This window comes from Tripterygium wilfordii, chromosome 17 (genome assembly GCF_013401445.1).
Source record: "Tripterygium wilfordii isolate XIE 37 chromosome 17, ASM1340144v1, whole genome shotgun sequence".
NCBI lineage: Eukaryota > Viridiplantae > Streptophyta > Magnoliopsida > Celastrales > Celastraceae > Tripterygium > Tripterygium wilfordii.
This window is the reverse complement of record NC_052248.1, coordinates 8,715,491-8,736,632: the sequence shown is the minus strand read 5'-3', so window position 1 is coordinate 8,736,632 and position 21,142 is coordinate 8,715,491. Positions and strand designations below refer to the sequence as shown.

The window sequence follows — 21,142 nt, the reverse complement described above, 5'->3', positions numbered from 1 at the left end:
ACCCACCGAAACCATCGGAGTATCTATACAACAGTGAAAATAAGAAGACATATCTACCCGAGATCATACTGAGTAAATAAGTAACATATACAAAGTACAATACCCAAAGCCTCCACACCCAGTATTAAGACAGCTCGAAGCTACACACCAGCTCATACGTCCCACCGTTGATCGTCGTCACCTATATCCAACTCACCTAAAAGGGAAATAAGAGGAGGGGTGAGCCAAGAAGCTCAGTAGGGCATAGAAAGGGAACACCGATATCCAGAACAAAGAAATCAAGGAATATGATGTAGAATATGAAGTACAATAAATATATGCAAAACATGACAGTCGATAAGGCTATATAGCACCGTAACCACAAACTTCGGTCTCCAGTAATCCATAATCCCCCTCGAACCCACCCTAATCTCCATAGGGTGTCTTCTAGTCGAGGTCCACACCGAAACTGGATGAGGATCGAATATCCCGATAGCCTAGCCTACACTAGAGGGAGTCCCCTATAATGCACCTCACCTCAGACGGCCTACAGATATGTACCCAGTCTATTGTATTATCCATCATAATCTGATATATTGGGCTCCTATATGAGCCCCACAGTCTACATCAACCACCTCCAATCACCCCACTCCTAAAAACATACTAACAATGGTAATCAATAGGGAATATAAATAAAATATGCAGACAGGCCGTATTTCCACCCCTGGAAACCGACAGAACCACAATATAATAAGAGTCCGTGAAACCGAAACTCTAGAATCACACGCAAGAGACAAGGAAACCCCTACCTGAAAATAAAAATGCAAATACCAAGCACGCATCCCCGAAAAACCCCTAACTCCGAAAGTCAACCGAGATCACCGTCTATATAGAAAAACATGATATACGAAAATACAGTTAAAATAAGTCTGGTCAACTATGGTCAATGGTCAAAGTCAATGGTCAAACAGTGTCAAACATGGTCAGACCAGTCAACACACCAGTCAACCAAGTCAACTCGCCCAGACTCGGCCTACCCCAACTCAATGATGTCATCGGCAATCTGGTCACCAAAATCGACCAAGCCATACACCAAATTGAAGAGCTCGAAGAGACAAACTCATAGGTACCTGAATCAAGCCAAACCGTAGTCGAAATCGACCGGATCGATCACGAAAAGCTCACGGTGGCTAGAGTTTCTATCGACGATTTCTCCCAAACCAGAGCTCCATTCAACCCGATTCAAGTTGGCTATTGCTTGTCTCGTCCGTATGCTCCTTTTGGTACCAACTCGACCGTCACCGTCACCGTCACCGAAATCGCTTGAACTGTTGGTAACCCGTGATATAAAGAGAGAAATAGGGGAGAGAGAGAGGGAGTCGTGTGAGATGAGGGTATTTTTGCAATTTTTTTTTTCTTGTTCCACTTTTATATAATCTTTCACTTTCAAAAACACCCCTTAATGAAATGTTCAATTAACTTCAAAAATTCATAATAAATCCAATTTTAATTCGATTAGAGTGATTTTTGTGCCAAAACTTTTCTTTTTAAGTCCCCCATTTATGAAAAATATTTTCATAATCCTATATCACAATCTCCGAGGTTCACTCCATCTCGATCAATGCATCAAAGTAATATGAACAGTGTATAATCGAGTCAGGATATCACAAATAAATTCTCAAAAACCTAGGCAGGGCCTCAGGCCATCTAACAATTCATATCATCACATATCTTCACACACAATGACATATATAGTCAAAGCAACCAACGCAAGGGAGTAACCCTACAAGCATAATCAACATCAGGACATGAAGTCCACAACCCAGCCCCGTAGTCCCGATCACATGGAGCACCCTACCGACCGTCCAATCATCCACCGAATAGGTGTATCAAATAACAGTCTCAACCCCATAATTCAATTACAAATAGTACTAATAACATAACCATAATACCCAACCATCTAGGTCCTATTACTCTCCATGGCCTATCCATGTCACGCACGCTCCTCCTGGATCGTAACCCTGGTACCAAAACTAGACTCACCTGTAGGGGAAAAGAAAAGGAAAAGGGTGAGCGAAAGACAAGTAGGAAATAATAGAGTATGAATAATCGATATTAGAGCTGAATTATCAAGAAAATACAAATACAACAATATGATATCTAACATCATGTACACCAAAACACAAGTAAATAACAACACCATACGAGAATCTAACTTTGCCCACCGACACCCCTATACTAAACGGGACCCTGAACAACCCAACGACATCACCGTATGGTGCACCAAGTACATATGGAATCCTGACCTGTCCCACCGACATTTTCGTACTCATCGGAACCCTAAACAGCTCAACGACATTCCACATTTCACACCAACCATACCTAGAAGATGTACGGATCCTTACCCAACATCCACCGTGCAACTACAATGCATGTCCAACATGATTATGCAATAATATATACATACAATCCTACATATATACTACTACATGATGCGTGTTCAAGAATAACTCATGTCCAATAGAAGATTGAACATGTAGGGTAAGCAATATCACTCATTTCATACAACAAAGTAATAGCGCAATAGGGTTGTTCTCCCTTAGGCACAAATAAGGCGAGAACGGAATAATAATGACCTATGAGGAAAATAAATGCTCTCAATAGAAGGAATATAGACATTGGAAATGAGAAGAGTGGAATTTCCCTAACTCGTACTCCAAGATCTAGCTATGTAAAACTAATACTCAACCTCGAATTCTCCGGCCACAATCAACCTATTATTATGTAAGCCCATTATCGAATCAACATACCATTAACTTTAATTTCACATAACTAACACAAAACAAACCCAATAAATCAAGAAATCCTTACCTTTTCTTAACCCAAGACTTTCCAAGTTCTTGAACCTCACCTAACCATGCTTGCAACTCCAATCAACAATGGAATCTAGAGATACAATCATAAATAAGTCTAAGTCAACCTATTTAATCACTAATTTCATCATATTCAAAGATTATCCTCAAACCCACAAAACCCATAAAACCCTAAGATTAATCTTCATCAAATCTAACCCCAAAATTCAAATACAAGGTTGTGGAGATCTTACCCAAGTGTAAATTCCTTCAATTGCACCTAAATAACAAGATTTTGATGTGTCAAAACTCAATTTGCAGCAGCTAAGGAGAGTAGAAAAAGTTTGACTTAAATACCTTGATTTGGAGCTAAATGGATGAACTAAAGGCTTGAATGAATGTTGGCCGGAAATGGTGGCTGGCCGGAGACCAGAACTAGCCGAAAAAGTGGCTAGTAGGAGGTGGCAGCTGTTGGTTGGTGGAAAGTATAAAGAAGTGAGAGCAACCACAAAAGAAAGAAGAATGAAGAAAAGAAGGAAAGAAGAAAAAGAGAGGGGAGCCGATTCTCTCCTCTTTTTTTTTTTTTTTAAATAAATGACTAATGTGTCCTTTAAGTTTCTAGAATTATAGTTTTGCCCTTATGCTTGAACTAACCATTTCTTTTACAATTTTTATTTATTTATTTTATTTTTTGAATTTAATCAATCTTAGATATTTTCGGGTCGTGGTATTACAACTGCTATGTCTTTCATGACTCTTTCAATTCCCACTACAGATTTTTTGGATAGAGTTAAAGCATCTTATACTCATGATGGGGAAGATTGGGAAGATTATGGGAGAGTTCACAGCGGGAGCTCCACAGTATAAAATTTTTTCTTTGCGGGAGGTAATAGTGTATTACAAAACAAGGAGAATATGTCTTGGTCAAGACCCAAAAGTGATCAAATTATTGCTCCACCATGTCCATGATTCACCCATGGCGGGACATAAGGGTTTCTCTAAGACTTATCATCGAATTAAGTGGGATTTCTTTTGGAAGGGGATGAAAACAACTATCAAGAATTATGTGAAAGAGTGTGGGATTTGTCAACAGACCAAGTACTTGAATACACACCCTCCAGGGCTCTTACAACCACTACCTATTCCTCAAGTTATATGGGAATAGGTTAGTATGGATTTTATTGAGGGTTTACCACACTCCTTTGGTCGGTCGGTCAGTCATTTGATGGTTGTGGACCGATTGTCCAAGTATGGTCACTTCATGGCTCTCAATCATCCTTTTACAATGGCGGGGGTGGCTCAAGTTTATTTTGATCATGTGTTTAAACTTCATGGTCTACCAAAGAAGATTGTGTCGGATAGGGATCCTATCTTTACAAGCACGTTTTGGAAGACACTTTGGAAGTTGCAGGGGACTGAGTTATGTATGTCGACGGCATATCACCCAAAATTGGATGGTCAAACTGAGTTCGTTAACAAAAGTGTGGAGCAGTACCTTAGGTGTTATGTGGGTGGGGATCCTAAAAGCTGGTATAAGTGGATGACCTTGGCGGAGTTTTGTTATAATACTAGTAACCATTCTATCACTCAATTGTCTCCTTTTGAAGTGGTGTATGACATCTCACCACCACCCTTCTAAGTTATGTTCCTGCAAGAACTACCTTAGTGGACAGTGTAGACAATCATTTGAAGGCTCGGGAGGAGGTATTGTTGACCCTTAAGCATCAGTTGAAGAAGAGCCAAAACTCATAAAAGAAATTTGCTGACAGGAAGAGGAAACATGTGGAGTTTGAGGTGGGGGATCTTGTTTATTTGAAACTACAACCATATCGATAAATATCGATTGTCCAGCGGCGGAATCTCAAGTTAGCTCCTAGGTATTATGGGCCTTATGGAATTCTGGAGAAAATTGGTATTGTAGCCTACAAGTTGCAATTGCCACCCATGTCCAAAATACACTCGGTATTCCACGCGCTGAAGAAACACTTAGGTGCGGCTGTCTCAGTAACTACCAATTTACTGGCTTTTTCTATGGATGGAGAAATGTTGCATATGCCAGCAGAAGTGCTAGACAGGAGATTGATCAAAAACGAGAATCATGCGGCTGTTGAGTTGCTGATTAGGTGGGAGGGGTAGACGTCCATAGATGCTATATGGATACCCTATCCAGAGCTGTTGTCTAAATATCTTGACCTAGTGGGCATGGTCTTTTGAAGGGGAGGGACTTGTCATGAACCTGGGTTCGGCCCATGACAGTGTCTAAGTTTGTCGTCTTGGTGTTGGTTTTGGGGGTCCATTTGTGCTCTTGTTTATGGGCTGAGTTGTTGTGCAGTATTTCCTTTCTCGCTAGAGTTTTTGGTGCCGTTGGATCTGTCTTTGAAGGGTCCAAATTATGTGACAGCTTGATATAAGTAAGTAGTTGTTTCTTTCTTAGGGTTGATCATCGAAGAACTAAATTGCGTTGTTGTTTTTCCTTTAACGTTATTGTACTAAGGACTCTTGTTCGCAAGGGGAATCCCTCCTCTGGTGGAATCTTGTTTCCACTTATCCTGTTATCATCTATTTGAGTTTCAGTTGCAAGAGTGTGTTACCTCTTGTTGGTCATTCTTCTCTTTTGTGAGTGTGGAGTTCCAAGTTCCTTACAAGATCTGAACAGAAAATCACCCACAACATAATTCCCATGATACACTCTTTTTAGTGGTGGGATTTAAAATTAACGCAAGCTGGAACATTGGTGCCAAGACAAAGTGTGATTTTGTTAATAATGCTCTCTATCTTTTCTCTTATATTTTGCATCTTAATATATTATTAACAAATTTTTATTGATTACAATAATGACTATGCATTTTATTTCATTCAACTATATCTATACAATATCTCAATAAGCATTTGGTTCCTTTCCCTGACTAAATTTACAGTTATTGATTGGCGATCAAGTGAATGCCAACTCCCAGTAATGCAACAAGAAAAAGCATATATGTGGATGTTTTCATGTGAGGAAACATTAATTATGTTCTTTATGAACTGGCAATAGGGTATTTGTAAATGTTTTTGTTGGTTATTATTTCATGTTAATCTTAATAAATAACCATCAAAAATTGAAACGAAACATATGTAGTCACTTGTGGCCTTTTTACTTTTCTGTCCCACTTTATCTTTTCCTTGGTCTGCTCTGCTTTCGATTGTTTTCAATGTGGTCATCTTTACTTTGTACCTTTTAAATGGTTTAATTGCTTAGATCAAAGAGCTTTGGACATGTACATGTACATGCGTGTGGAACAACCATCTCTTTTTTTTTGAAAGACCAGGATATTTTCCTGGAATACCATTGAAAATAACAGTAAGCCACATTTACCTTATACATGGTGAGACAAAGTCCACCACACAGTACAAACACAATGTCTTCGAGAGAAAAACAAACAAAAGAACCCACCAAATAAACAGTTGTTAATAAACAGTCCACTGAATGTGCATAAGAAGGAGAAGATCACTCCAATTGGCTATAAGCTTGGATTATATTTTCCATTTGATTTAACTTAATAAAATATAGGTTTGGTTTCTTTTCTTTAATAAACTAAAAAGTCTCTTAGATTATCCAATGAAGCTAACATGGTAGCATTGCCTTGGAGAGAGGAAGAGTTATGTTTAAAAGTGACAAACTTCTACCACTACCGACGTGGCAGCATGAGAATTAAGAGTTTACCATGTGAGGTCTCCGTTATTATATATGGTATTTATTGATTTATTGATTGATTTCTTATATCTTATATTACTTAATATATAATTTTTACTTATGGAATTTTTATATTCTTAATAGATATGGTAACCACAATTATTACGATTAATGATTGTAAATTTAGTTTATTTTACTTATTTTCTTTGTAATATAAAATAATGTATATAATTCAATTAAAATGATTATATTATTGCAAATCAAATTACATTTACTGAATTAAATATTAACAGAAGACCTATATATAGCCCAAAAAACTTTTGAAACCCTCCATGGTGCCTCCCTCATTTCAAATCCTGACTACACCCCTAAACACAATCAACTTTTCAGTCACTAACTAAAAGGTTTATTAACCCTTATCCTAAATTTTAATAAAATGAACCGACCACGAAATATTCACGATCTGACGAGAGTTTTTTTCGTTAGCAAAAAATGGACTCATAAGATGAAGACACGTGGTTACAACTTATTTATCATCGGTCTTCCTTAACTAGTTAATTTTTTTTGGAAGGCCCTTAACTAGTTAATTGGCAATACGGTGCCGACCTTTTCCTACTTTTCAAAGTGATTTTTGTGATCTCACGTTTCTCTTGCGTCGTTATTCACACACTGTTTGTTTTTTCCTTACTTTATAGTCTTTTTCTAAAATAATAATAAAAATAATTATTGTAATTTATATGTCTGAGCTTCTTCTTTTTTATTTATCGTATCTGAGCTTTCCTTAACCTATACGGCAGTAACATAACTTTAACAAATAGATAAATATGTTAGTGCCATATTTGATAAACAATATATAGAATAAAATAAACAAAATGAAACAAAAAGACAAATTATATATATCTTTTCATTACCCAACTGTCCCAGAAAGCACAGAGAGAGGGGGATAGAAGAAAAGCTTCAAGGCTTCAACGACAAAGAAAAACGTGATTACCCATTTAGAGAGGAAGAGAAGTGGATGGGATTTCGTTGACTTTTTGGAGATTGGAAGGAAAATAATATTTGAGAGAGAAGGGGAGGGGAGATTTAATTGTCGTAAAACAGATTTAGAGGAAGAGAGCAGATTGTCGACTTTTTGGTTATGATGGATGCGAGAGAAGAGAATGATATAGAGATCGAGGGGATGATTGGCTATGAGAGGAAGGGATCAGAGTTCTCTGATCAGATGATTAAGGAGCCACTGTTGTTAAAAAGCAGGATCAACAACACCTCGCAGATTGCGATTGTTGGTGCCAATGTTTGCCCCATTGAGAGCCTCGATTACGAGTAGGTCCCTGGATTACCAGTTGTTATCTCATGTTTTATTTTCTGCACGGTTAGATATGGGGGTGCTGGGAAAATGATGGTAGTGGAAAATGCTCGCTTTATGCATTTGTTTGTCTTAATTATCTTTTGTCGAGTTTTTGTGTTATGTCCCATTTTTCTGGCCAAAATTGGAATTTTTAGTATTGTTCTTACAATTTCATTTTGCTATGGCTTTTGATTTATTCATTTTTCTCTTTGAGGTTCCTTTTGGTTTCTGTAAATGATGAAGTTCAAAGATCAGATAGAACTGGATATATTTTGTGATGCTGTTTATGTTTTTGAAATGGGTGTTCTGTTGGATTTTTGCTTTTGATGTTGGAATAATATGTGAAGGAGATATGAGGTGCTGCACTGAACCTTTTGTTAGATGAGATTATGTTGTTTTATAGTCATTTTGATAAACTTTCTGGCTCATAGCTAGGAAAATGGTGCAAGGAAAACAAATCTAAGGATTGTTGGATAAATTACGTGAAAACTCAAAACCAATGTCTATTGCATAATTATATCATGTTTCAAGGAGTTGATCACCTGAGATCAAGTCATTTCATTTGAATACGAAGTAAAGTATTGCAGCATCATTACATTTTCAATGAAATGTTTATAAATCATGTTGCAAGGTGCATCATGATTAGTTTCAAAATGAAAAGATCTAGCCAAAAGTAACCCTAAGCCATTACTCGGCCACCACTTTGCTTGCATTTTTTGTCAAAGATGATTTTATTTGATGAGTTAATTCATTAAGATGTTTTGTGCATCCTGTTAATACACGATACAAGAAAAATTGGAAAAAAAGAAAAGAAAAGAATTAACGTGTAACGCACTTCTTAACAGCTATAGACATCTGCCTCAAATTGTCTCACTGTTTTTTTTTTTTAGGATTGTTGAGAATGATCTTTTTAAGCAGGACTGGAGGTCTAGAAGGAAGGTCGAGATATTTCAGTACGTTGTTCTGAAGTGGACTCTTGCACTCCTCATTGGGTTAGCCACAGGGGTTGTTGCTTTTTTCAATAACCTTGCAGTTGAGAATATTGCTGGATTCAAACTTCTGCTCACCAATAATTTTATGCTTAAGGAAAAGTAAGCCTGAATTTGACTTTGTCTTTGTTTATCCTATCTGAGCCTCTTTTTTTTTGAGTGGTCCGCATTATCTTGTTTAAGTTGTGTTTACTTCAGGTTATGTTTACTTCGATCTATGAAGAGGTCATGATAGAAACTCCCACATCGGAAAGATAAGAGAGTTAAGTGTTGTTTATAAGGAGGGCAAAGACACTCCTTAACATGTCCAATAGGTTTTCACAAGAGCCCATGAAACATTGGTATTGTGGAGGCCCATTGGATTACAGCTAGGCCATGGGTGCACGCACCCATGGTTGCGGGCTGGGCCTATTGGACTGTTAGGGTGGGGGGGTTTGGACCTGGACTCTCCAGAGCCCATGAAACACTGGTATGGAGGATAGGTTTTCACAAGAGCCCGTGAAACATTGGTATTATGGAGGCCCATTGGACTACAGCCAGCCCATAGGTGCACGCACCCATGGATGCGGGGCGTGCACCTATGGACTGGCTGGGCCTATTGGACTGTTAGGGTGGGGTTTGGACCTGGACTCTCTAGAGCCCATGAAACATGTATTGTGGAGGCCCATTGGACTACAGCCAGTCCATAGGTGCACGCACCCATGGATGCGGGGCGTGCACCTATGGACTGGCTGGGCCTATTGGACTGTTAGGGTGGGGTTTGGATCTGGACTCTCTAGAGCCCATGAAACATTGGTATGGAGGGGTCCTTATCAGGTCATTTTTTCTGTATTTCTTAGGTATAATATTCTAATATAACTGTAATTCATAGGCCATAAAATTCTTTTTTCTGTTCAGAAAATAATTCCTTGGTAGGATATTTATATTCAGTTACATTTAAGTGCCTATTTTAAGCATATATTATTTAATCTGTGATGGATTCTATACCTTTTGGACTTGAAATGCTATGTATCTTTTGTAGATGTGTTATTTTGGTCCATTGTTCTCTTATATGCCCCTAGCTGATTGACTTTCAAATATTTTTTTAAGTGCACATTACTTTTACAAAGTTATCTCATCTTGGTGAGGAAGTAATACTGTTCAGTATAGAATGGCGCAAGTGCTTGGTAGGAGTATTATATCTAAATTTATGATTGCTCAAAGCCATTCATCACATCATTGTTTTCCCTTTGTATCCCTATCAAATAGTCATTCAATTGAAGCCAGCTTATTTGCTTGCATCAGAGCCACATATTTCTTTTTAAAAAAAGAAACACAATATGGTTCTTAAACCAAAATATTTGCCAATTTCAATAATAGTTCTTTTGTTGTTCCCCCTTGGAGCATAGCTGCACATGTTACAGAAAGTCATAGTGTATTGGTAATGTATCTCTTACAGAACTTACCTATGCAAGTTTGTGGTTCTCCAATTTTATATCGTGCTGCATCTTTTTTTATTTTTTATATATATGTACAGACTTACAAAAAGAAATACATGCAAGCACATGTACACTGCATGTATATTTAGATAATTCATTCTACTGAATTACGATAATTGATTTCTGTAGCTAAAAGGTAATTCAAGGTTAAATTAATGTTTCTTTTTGAAACTTTATTAATGGGCACTAAGGAAAGTAGTACAAATCAACAAAATGGAAAAAATAATAAAAAATAGCAAGGCTAAACGACAAGAGAACTAAGTATCATCTAAGTTGATAGACTCAAAGAAATTGTTGAAGTATCTAAATACCCAAAACTTGACTGTAGATAGCCAATTTTCCATGAACTGGTGCAACTCAGATTTTTTCTCAAAAAAGTGTTGTTTCTTTCTTGCAAAACCAGCCAATTAGTAATCATGAAGGTTCTCTACCAGATTTTCCTTTTCCCAGCATTGCTATACCAGCTTCAGGCAATCAGTTTTGCAAGTAAATCGCTATTACTAACCCAGCTGACTCCTATCAACTTCCTAGTGTTTCACTCGAAAAGTATTTGTTCTTGGAATTTCTGCTCTTTAATTTCCAAGTTTTTGCTAGATCATTATGATTGTCCTGCTGCGCAACTGAAATTTAATTTATTTTTTCCTGAAATAACTTTTATATATTTTTTAAGCTTTTCTTACTTCCAATCTCTTGATACGATTGAGTAACTATGAATGATTTTTACTCCAGTGCAGATATTATTTTGCTTTTCTATCTTTTGCTGGTTGCAACGTGGCTTTGGCAATTGCTGCTGCAGCACTTTGTGCTTATATTGCTCCTGCAGCAGCAGGCTCTGGCATACCTGAGGTGAAAGCATACCTCAATGGTATTGATGCCCATTCTATTCTGGCTCCAGGTACCCTTTTTGTGAAGGCAAGTCATCGATTAGCAATCTGTCTCTCTCTCTTTCTCTCTCTCTCTCACAAACACATACATGGACACACACTCACGCATGGAGGCAACATCCATGCATGCACTACTTAAAGAATTAATTCATTAGTATTGTCCATTGGATATAGACAGAAAACTTGATGTGCATCTTGAGCAGTTTATAGCATTTAGCTTCTTTCTTGAAGAGAGATGAACTTCTAGCTCACTGGGAAAATATCTGGTGAGTGAAATTTCTGTGATTACTAACTAGGGGTTGAGAATGTTGATGCTATTTTATTATTCAGAAAGGGAGTTACCAGGGGTGATACTTAAAGGATTGTGGATGGGTAGGCAATTTGTACGAGAAATAACATCACATGGGGTTAAAAAAGCTTTACAAACCATGTAACACATTGGTCCCGTGAGCAACAATTCTACTCAGTTATTCCCTATCATAAGAATAATATGAGTTAGTCATTCGGAAAAGAAGAATCATATGAGTTGGAAAACAGTCACTTCTATTCGATTTCTCCTGTGTCAGCTATCTAAGCTACAGACATATCTTATTCATAGGTACACGGTTATAAGGCTGGATGGCAGTTGAATTGCATTCAGCTGGTTCTCAAAATTAGTTTAATATTCTGGTTATGAACATTAACTAGTCGGCTTCATAGCATTGTTGTGATTATGTTTTGTTGTCAGAATCAACCACTCAGTGGAAGCAGAAACTAGCTATGTGTTGTTCATCATTTGAATTTCAGCAGCCCGTTACTTCAGTTATTCAATTTTGCTGCCAGACTAATTGCTGACATATTGGGTGAATCCTTTCTGTATCTTGATCAGTTTTTTTGTTGTGCTGGAAAACCTTTTCTTGTATTACCCCTCCGATGGAAGAGAACTATGAAAAATGATGTAGCTTTCTTTTTATTATTTGAAGTCTTACAATGGAATTAATAGTCTATTTCCTACAGTATCTCATTTGTTATCAATTTCCCAACTACAGGATAGAGCTTAATTTTAAATAAATTTACATTGATTCATAATTTAAATTGTGCAGATCTTTGGTTCCATTTTTGGTGTTGCTGCTGGATTTGTTGTGGGTAAGGAAGGACCAATGGTACATACTGGTGCTTGCATAGCTAATTTGCTTGGACAGGGTGGGTCTCGGAAATACCATTTAACTTGGAAATGGCTTAGATACTTCAAAAATGATCGGGACAGGAGGGATTTGATCACCTGTGGTGCTGCTGCTGGTGTAGCAGCTGCTTTTCGTGCACCGGTGGGTGGTGTCCTCTTTGCCCTCGAAGAAGTGGCTTCATGGTATCTCTGTCAACTTTTTACCTCTGTTTTCTAGTCCTCTAATTGTGGATGTGCAGCTGCTATATTTTCAATGATAACCAATCCCCCCAACCCAGAAAAATGAAATAGTGTGACGAATATTGCAGAACTGTGCATAAGAGTAGAATAGACATACAAAATCAAACTATTGTCAGTGCTTGAATTGTTGTATACCTCCTGCATTAGTTTAATGTGAAAATTGCTATGTACTCTGGCGTCTGAAATAGTACATTGGAGTATGAAAATAGAGAGAACAAGGAAGACAGGAATGACAGTTTGAACTTTCTTAGAGTACAGGTAGTCAGGTACTACCTGTGAGCCCTTTGTCAGTCTCTAAATCAAATAACCTGAGATAACTTTTTTCTAGCATTCAGAAGACAGTATAAACAGCATTTCCGGTGTGGATTTGGTCAGCTTTCTATATTGCTTCTGTTGAGAAATTCAAGATTTTGATCCCTTCTTTACATATTATGTTTTCATTAAAATAATTTAGGTGGCGGAGTGCTCTCCTTTGGAGGACATTTTTTACGACAGCTGTTGTGGCTGTGGTCTTGAGAGGCTTCATAGAATTTTGCCGGAGTGGAAAATGCGGGCTATTTGGACAAGGAGGTTTGATCATGTTTGATGTCAATTCAGCAAAAGCCATGTACAGCACCCAAGATCTATTGGCAGTTATATTCCTTGGAGTCCTTGGAGGCCTTTTGGGAAGTTTTTACAATTATCTTGTGGACAAGGTTCTTCGAACTTACAGCATCATTAATGAGTATGTCCTGAAAAATATCTTGCTTTCGATGATAATCGCAGCACTGATGCTATTTTTGCTTTAATGCTTTTCCTCTGAACACTTATTCACTTTAGAATTTTAAATTTTCAGTTATATCCAGGTGTCTAAATGGCATACAAACAAAATATTTTAATGCCTCATCCAATAACTTCCTAAAATTGTGAATATCACCTCAAAAAAAAATTTAGTTTTTTAAAAAAATATTTTATTTATGTAATGTATAACTCATGTACGTCTACTTCTTTTTTATAATTTATGCTTTAACAATTTTTATTTACTAATTAGTATGTAATTGATATTTCAATAAACCTATATATATGTACACATCTAATTATGTCTTACGTTATCTTGAATAATTCCTTTTGTTCTCTTTATTAGTTCAAAATTACTGTATAAACTCAGGCTGCATAAGTCTGAAAACTTCAAATCTGACAAATCTCACCTTCCATCAGTGCTTTGGTTTTATTTATTTATTTTTGGTATTCTGCCTTTTCATTTGATATATAGAATATGGTTTTATCTATCTTTAGCCGATTCTTGATAATGATTGCAGGAAGGGTCCTTCATTTAAAGTCTTGCTTGTCATCATCATTTCCCTTTTGACCTCTTGTTGCACCTATGGCCTTCCATGGCTCTCCCCTTGTATTCCTTGTCCTCCTCACCTTCAGGACCAATGCCCCACTGTGGGTCGCTCTGGAAACTACAAGAATTTTCAGTGCCCGCCCAACCACTACAATGATCTTGCTTCTCTTTTCTTTAACACCAACGATGATGCTATCCGCAATCTATTAACCTCTGGAACTGAAAAGAGATTCCTGCTCTCTTCCCTTTTTGTTTTCTTTGCTGCTATGTATGTTCTTGGTATTATAACTTATGGCATAGCCATCCCCTCTGGGCTATTTATCCCTGTCATACTTGCGGGAGCTTCTTATGGACGTCTCGTCGGGAGCTTCCTTGGTTCTCTTTCTGAACTTGATGTGGGTCTGTTTGCTCTTCTCGGAGCTGCCTCCTTCCTTGGTGGCACCATGAGGATGACGGTGTCTCTGTGCGTCATACTTCTGGAGCTCACAAATGACCTATTGATGCTCCCATTGGTAATGCTGGTTCTCCTAATTTCCAAAACTGTAGCAGACTGTTTCAACAAAGGTGTCTATGATCAAATTGTGAAGATGAAAGGTTTACCTTATTTGGAAGCACATGCAGAGCCATACATGAGGCACTTGGTTGCAAGTGACGTCGTTTCTGGTCCATTAGTTACGTTTTCTGGGGTTGAAAAAGTGGGAAATATATATCATACTTTGAAGAATACAAGGCACAATGGGTTCCCTGTGATTGATGAGCCACCATACTCTAGTGCTCAGGAGTTGTATGGGCTTGTTTTGAGGTCTCATCTGCTTGTGTTGCTTAAAGGAAAGAAATTTTCGAAACAGAGAAATATGACTGGATCAACAATAATGACGATCTTCAAGGCACATGATTTTGCAAAGCCGGGCTCGGGCAAGGGGCCCAAGCTCGAGGATTTGGACATTACCGAGGAGGAGATGGAAATGTATGTCGATCTTCATCCCATTACCAACACATCTCCATACACTGTAGTCGAATCCATGTCTCTAGCCAAAGCTGCTGTACTCTTTCGACAACTTGGCCTTAGGCACTTGTGTGTGGTGCCGAAAACTCCTGGGGTAAGACTCTCTCCCTCTCAAAAAAAAAAAAAAATATATATATATATATATATATAAACATGCACACACCGGGGCCCATTCTTTTAATTCGAATTTCTTTTCATCTCTAAACTGCCCACCAATCCCTTTTATTTTCCGTGAAAAGGAAATGGTCTGCCTACAATTTTTTTATGTGAATTCTTTCATTGTTAACAGTTACTCTAAGAATGTCTAATTTTCACCAATATACTATAATACCGGAGTATTAGTTATTATTAATCATTTTTTTTCTTAATTTTTTTTTTTTTTATATTCTGCAGAGGCCCTCTATAGTTGGAACCTTGACACGGCACGACTTCATGCCGGAGCACATATTGGGACTCTACCCACATATAAACCCCCACAAGTAGGGCAAGCAAGCAAGCAAGTCACCCATGTGTTTTCCGCCTCCATGAACTTCAACAGTATCATGTTTTCTTGTACAATTTTCATTAGACCTTTCCGGGCACTTTTTTTTTTTTTGGTTACATAATTTTTTTTTTGAGGGATTCAGGATTCTTTAATAAGGCGGAAAACAGTTTTTTAGATGAATTTTCAGTACCTATATAATATACAAGTATTGTTTACTTAATAACTTGTTCGTTTGGGAATTATTAGCAACTTGAGTTTGAGGTTTTGGCTTCACTTGATAGAGCAGTTGTTAGCCAAAGGACAATGCTAGAGACTCTTAAAATATGATCCCAAAAATTCCTCAAATTTATGTAGCATTAAAATAGCTATTAATTAAAAGCACATATGTAGGATTCACTTCACATTCAACACTCCATATTAAATGGAGATCTTTTGGGGTTACTTTTTTGGGGTCTTAGACATTATCCTTAACAAAATTAGCACAAGATGGATACAAGGATTAATGTAGTTTTCTTGTGCTTGTGCAATGCGTCAATCTCTTATCTTAATTCATTTTTATGATTTTTTTTAGTACAAGTAATTGCAAGATTCTTTTTTCTGCTTTCTATAAAGATTTTTTTTTTTGCTTTCATAATTGGCTTTGGTGTTTGTATGAAGCCTAGGTAGTTCATGATTTAGGATTTAGATTAGAGTCATTATAATTTATAAGAATATGTTAAGGGGAAAAAAGGTCCATTGTATTTATGGTGATTGGATGTTAAAAGTGCAATTATTTGACCAAAAGTTGCCAGTTTTACTTTTGTATGTAGAATTGAATTTTTGTGCGCTTTTGATTTTCCATAATTTTACTAAAACAATTCGTTTCAGGTTAAGTAAATTAAACTACCTCTACTAAGCAATCAACTTCTTCCCCAGGTTTTTTCTATCTCAAAACTCTCTCAACTTCGGAAGCTATTTTTCAAGGAAAGGGGAGGAGTATGGCCACGACCAACGAGTCTCCTGCCTTTCCTTCTCCTCCTCTGGCATGGATATGGATATATTGTTTTCTTTCTAATTTTGTGTTGAATAAAGAATGTTTCAAGATTTCTTCACCACATCGTCGCCATGAAGGTGAAATCTTGATCTTCTCATCCATTGTCGTGAATTCTTCATCACATCAGTTCTTCATAGGGAGTTCTAGATCTGGTGGAGATCGATCTTTTTTGATGAAGGGGAAATCAAGAACCTAGACCCAGTTCATGTGTGTTGTGTTTATTTTATGTTTGTTGTTTAGTTTGTTTGCGTCCATCCCTGAACATTGTTAGTCATCCCGGTGTTGTCCGGTGTTTGTTTATTTGTCTTTCTTTAGTCCTTTTCTTGGCATTGGTTTATAATTTCTTAAGCAACTATCGCGGTGCTATGTGTAACTTTGCTATCATTCAATGAATTGTTGAGGCTTATATCCTTCTTAAAAAAAAAAACTGCCTCTCCCTCTACATGGTTGGAAAATAATTGAGTTTGAATGCAAAGCAATTTTATAGCATTACATATTTATATGTGGACAAAATTCCCGATGCAATCATAGGTAATAGTTTTCCGTACATATCATTTCTAATAGAACTACGAAAAATTCTATATGTTTCCAACTCTAAGCATCCCGACCCATCTCTGTTAGACAGGCGGTTCAACATTTTTAATTTTAATGATATTAAAATTTTTGTTGATGATATTGACACTTTTGTGTACTCTTTGATTTTATGAGAATTGAATTTGAATGAATATGCTATGCCGCTTGAAATATGTGATTACTTATGCTAAAGTGAAGCTTATGCCTATTTCCAAGTGAATTTAGCACTAGTATATACTTGAATATGGTGCTGAAAATTCAGTTTAGAAAATGAATATATATTGACTAAGTTAGTGTTTAAACTTGGTTGACTATGATTTACCAACTTACGTCCAAATGACTTGAAACTTGAATTATACTTCCATGAGAGTCTAATATATGATCTAGAACAAGAATCGATTGAAATTAAGTACATTACATTCAGATTTGGTCATATATGTAAATTCTGTCAAAACTAGGTTTTTGCATAAAACTTTAGTTTTGTGTATATGTTTTCTGTCATGAACGTGATGAACCAAATAAACTACCCCGATTGACATGAAATTTTGTATACACCTTAGTTTTATCATTATGAACATATTTGACTCGGTATGGTTAGAGAGATTTTGTCATTTGTGCTGAGAATTTTTATGCCCTAGCTTACTAGTCCATATTATGCTCTATTTGAGTAGTCAACTTGGTTAGGCCATAACTCATTCATTTGTGAATCAATTGACATGAAATTTGGTATGTGCATCATATTCATCATGATCTTTCCTTTGAGTGATGATAAATTTCGACCATTGCACATAGGGACTGCATAGTGAGCACTAGGCTACACATTTTATCGGTTTTGAATATATTGACCTACTTGCTTCATTTAAGTTATCAAACCTTGTCCAAATGACTTGAAACTTCGTATGCACATCACATTATGTATAAAATAATTTATCATACAAGTTTTGTAATTTATTGAATCTGAATTTTACATGATTAACCTAAGTGATCTTATGTGAAACTCTTTGAGCTTACATATAATTGGGGAGTTCTACCTCCAATTTCTTTGTAGGTTAATCATCATGATCATCATATAACATCATAGATTCAGTTTTGGACAGTGATCAAGATTCGGTTTTCAGTAATGAGCTTGGAGCTCTAGGAAACCAAGAAAAGCCTAGTTCATCAACTTTCCACTAGGGTTAATTGATTGAGGTGAATGGAACAAGCAGCTGCATATTCAGTGGATTAAGTGAGAATTCAGACCTGGATTAGCTTTGTGCAAGATGATACCCGGTTATATCATATTGCGTTACATTGTTCAGGAAAACTCTTTATATGCATGGATTAAATGTGGACCGATATTGACTGACACCAAATAGTGCGTATGTATTTACCCTAAGTGTTACCCTAAGTGTAGGGTAGTTGGAAAGTAATAAAATTCAGGAGTCTGGAGTCGAACGACAAGGAAGCTAAATGTAAATTTGGAGTGGATAAAATGCAAACCACTAACTAAAGAGTTAAATGTAAAGAATAATGAATAAGATGCAAGAAAAGTAAAAGGACCAAAAGCTCAATAAGCATGTGAATAAGTATTAAACCAAAACAAGAATAAAGAAAACAATTAAGTAAAAGTTTTAGCCTCTAATCCATCAAGGCGGATGGTCAATTCTCATAGTCAAGGTATTATTGCAAACATACACAATCATATACAATGAAATTGTGTGATACCATCAATTATGCATATGCAATGAAAAATGAGCATAAAGACTTTAATTAAAACATCAAGGCCATCTGGCCTCTTGGTCTACGATTTATGGAATAATATTTTCCCTTGGGGCTCGGCTTTACTAGCACCCTAGTTTCACACTCAAATATCAATTAATCATAACTCTACCATGACCATTCAATGAATTCCACAAAATAAAATGATCAATACACATAATTAATGGCAATGCAATTAACTGAAAGAATTGGGGAAATCATGCTTAATCATTCAAGACTAAAATTCTGGCATACTAAATTGGATTCCTAGATTCACAATGAATACTTAGCACACAACATACCAAGTTTTATGAATTAATATTCTCCCATGGGGCTAGCCGAGTCATCGAACCCAATTCACACTTCGAATAAAGAAAACACAATAATAACATATCCATTCATATACCCAACACATTACTATCACATAATTACAAGAGAGAAATCGAAATTACAATTCTATACACATACCTTGAGCAATCGAAAATTGCATCCACCTTTTGGGTTTAGAAACTAGAGAAGACAACTAGCCACTCATGAAATTGATGATAAACATTTAATTTATTATCATCTAAAAATGTGTTTACACAAAAGTGAAACTAAGAAAAATAAAGAAATTTAGAGAGAGAAACTATCTAAAACTACACTATGATAGCAAATGGGGATTAGGGGGCTCCGCAATTAGTTTCAAATTGTAGAGTCTACAATTGAAATCCAATGGATTGAGAGATGTGCCACATCACACCACATTTTTGTTTTTTCATTTTAAAAATTTGTATGATTTTTTCTTCACTATTGGATATGAATTTTAGACTCTAGGAAATTACGGAGCCCCCAAATCCAGCTAATGGAGTGTATGAAGGAAGAACCCTTAGATTAAGGTTTTTTTTCCCCTTTCCTATAGTGAAAAATATTTATATCCTTACAAAAATGATTCCCATTGGTTACAAATGAAAATTCTCAAAAACCAAAATAAAAAATCTATTCTAAAATTACAGTTCGCGAAAATCTATCTAGATGATTTGTAGAGGTGTTCGGATGGATTTCTCTCTAACTTGATTTTGTGCACTTTTGTTCAGACGCTTTCTATCCTGACGGCCAGATGAGGTATCCCTACGACTGCTGCGCCGACGACCAATTGAGGTATCGTGACGGTTGCTCTAATATGAGACTATTGAGAAAACTTGCCTTCATCTTCATCAAGAATTCAAGCTAACTTTGTCATTGCGATTCAAGCATCTATCCGTGCTTCAAGCCATCATTTGATACTGATTTTATAGCCTCACCCAAGCCACACTCTTTAAGGAATTCACCATCCATTTTCTTAGTGTAAAGTATGAAGTTCCTCAATCTTTAGGGCTCTAATCTTGTTGAATCTTCCAAACACCTCTTGCTCTTTAAACTCTATCATGCCCGTGAGGTAGTTTGTTGTATTTGTGAGAGTTTCACACCAAATACCCTAGTGGTAGCTTGTGAGAATTTAGAAGTCCTTTGAGAAGGCATTGTGTACTTGGAAGTTTGAGGGAGTTCTTTGAAACCCTTGTGTAAGAAGTTTTGTAGGGTTCTTAAAACCATACCTTAGTGGAGATTGGAAAAATTCTAGGTTGATGAACCTCGGTAGTGGATGTAGGAGAAGGGTCTACATACCACTCTAAATCATTGTGTCGATTTCTTAATTGTTATTCTTGTTTCTTGTCTCTTACTTGCCTACTTGTTTAATTGCTTTCAAAATCAATTTTAGGTCTTGAAAGACCTTAAATTGAAATTAATTTTTTGCCCTTGTAGGTTGAGCATTTGTGGGAGATTTACTATTTACATTAGTGGAGATTACTCTAAACCATTAGTTTAAGTGTTTTGATTGATTTAGCTTGTTGACTCAAACTGTCTCCCAATCTGCCCATGCAAGTTTCCATAGCTAGAGTTCGAATTTTGTTTGATTTGAAGTTGTTTTGCTAAGTCAACTTACTCATACCCGATTGGTTCTCATTTGGAGTTATTGATATTGTTTAGTTGTTTTGATCACCCTAGGTTGAGCTTTAGTCAAACCCATGAGTTTCTACTACTTGCATTTACTATCTTTGTATCATATTATTACATTGCTTGAAAGTTGATTAGGTTAATCACTTAGAGGCCTTACTTGTGTGTGACTTGGGCTTTGGTGATTAATTTGTCAAGGTTGATTTAGGGGATTCCTATTGAAATTTGGGGACACAATTCACCCCCTCTCTTGTGTTAAGCTCAATTCTTCAATGTCAAGTTTATGTAGCTGTTCCATGTCAGCCTACTGATGTGAAAAAAATTTAAAAAGAAAAAACTTCCCTCATTATCTTAGATCTAGGATTTCACACGACTATATCTTCGCTCTGAAAATCTTCCT

General features: G+C 36.6%; 1 protein-coding gene and 1 long non-coding RNA gene across 2 annotated transcripts; one reads left to right on the top strand and one right to left on the bottom strand.

The window, feature by feature from the left end:
- Positions 1–1,685: 1,685 nt before the first annotated feature.
- LOC119983056 lies at positions 1,686–3,387 on the bottom strand. The gene is made up of 4 exons (XR_005464544.1): positions 3,189–3,387; positions 3,086–3,111; positions 2,851–2,925; positions 1,686–2,022 (listed from the first exon to the last, which is right to left on the bottom strand). It is a non-coding gene; the product is annotated as an uncharacterized LOC119983056 (long non-coding RNA).
- Positions 3,388–7,422: 4,035 nt separating this feature from the next.
- On the top strand, positions 7,423–15,642 carry LOC119982419 (chloride channel protein CLC-c-like). The gene is made up of 7 exons (XM_038825783.1): positions 7,423–7,827; positions 8,743–8,943; positions 11,054–11,231; positions 12,286–12,548; positions 13,060–13,329; positions 13,904–15,032; positions 15,332–15,642. The coding sequence occupies exons 1-7, from the start codon at positions 7,643–7,645 to the stop codon at positions 15,419–15,421; spliced, it is 2,316 nt and encodes a 771-aa protein (XP_038681711.1). The 5' UTR covers positions 7,423–7,642; the 3' UTR covers positions 15,422–15,642.
- Positions 15,643–21,142: the final 5,500 nt, after the last annotated feature.

Excerpts from the sequence above, each read along its gene's own strand:
- LOC119982419 (XM_038825783.1), top strand. The coding sequence starts at position 7,643 with ATGATGGATGCGAGAGAAGAGAATGATATAGAGATCGAGGGGATGATT. Across the intron at positions 7,828-8,742 it reads ATTGAGAGCCTCGATTACGA|GATTGTTGAGAATGATCTTT; the intron begins GTAGGTCCCTGG and ends TTTTTTTTTTAG. Across the intron at positions 11,232-12,285 it reads CAGGTACCCTTTTTGTGAAG|ATCTTTGGTTCCATTTTTGG; the intron begins GCAAGTCATCGA and ends TAAATTGTGCAG.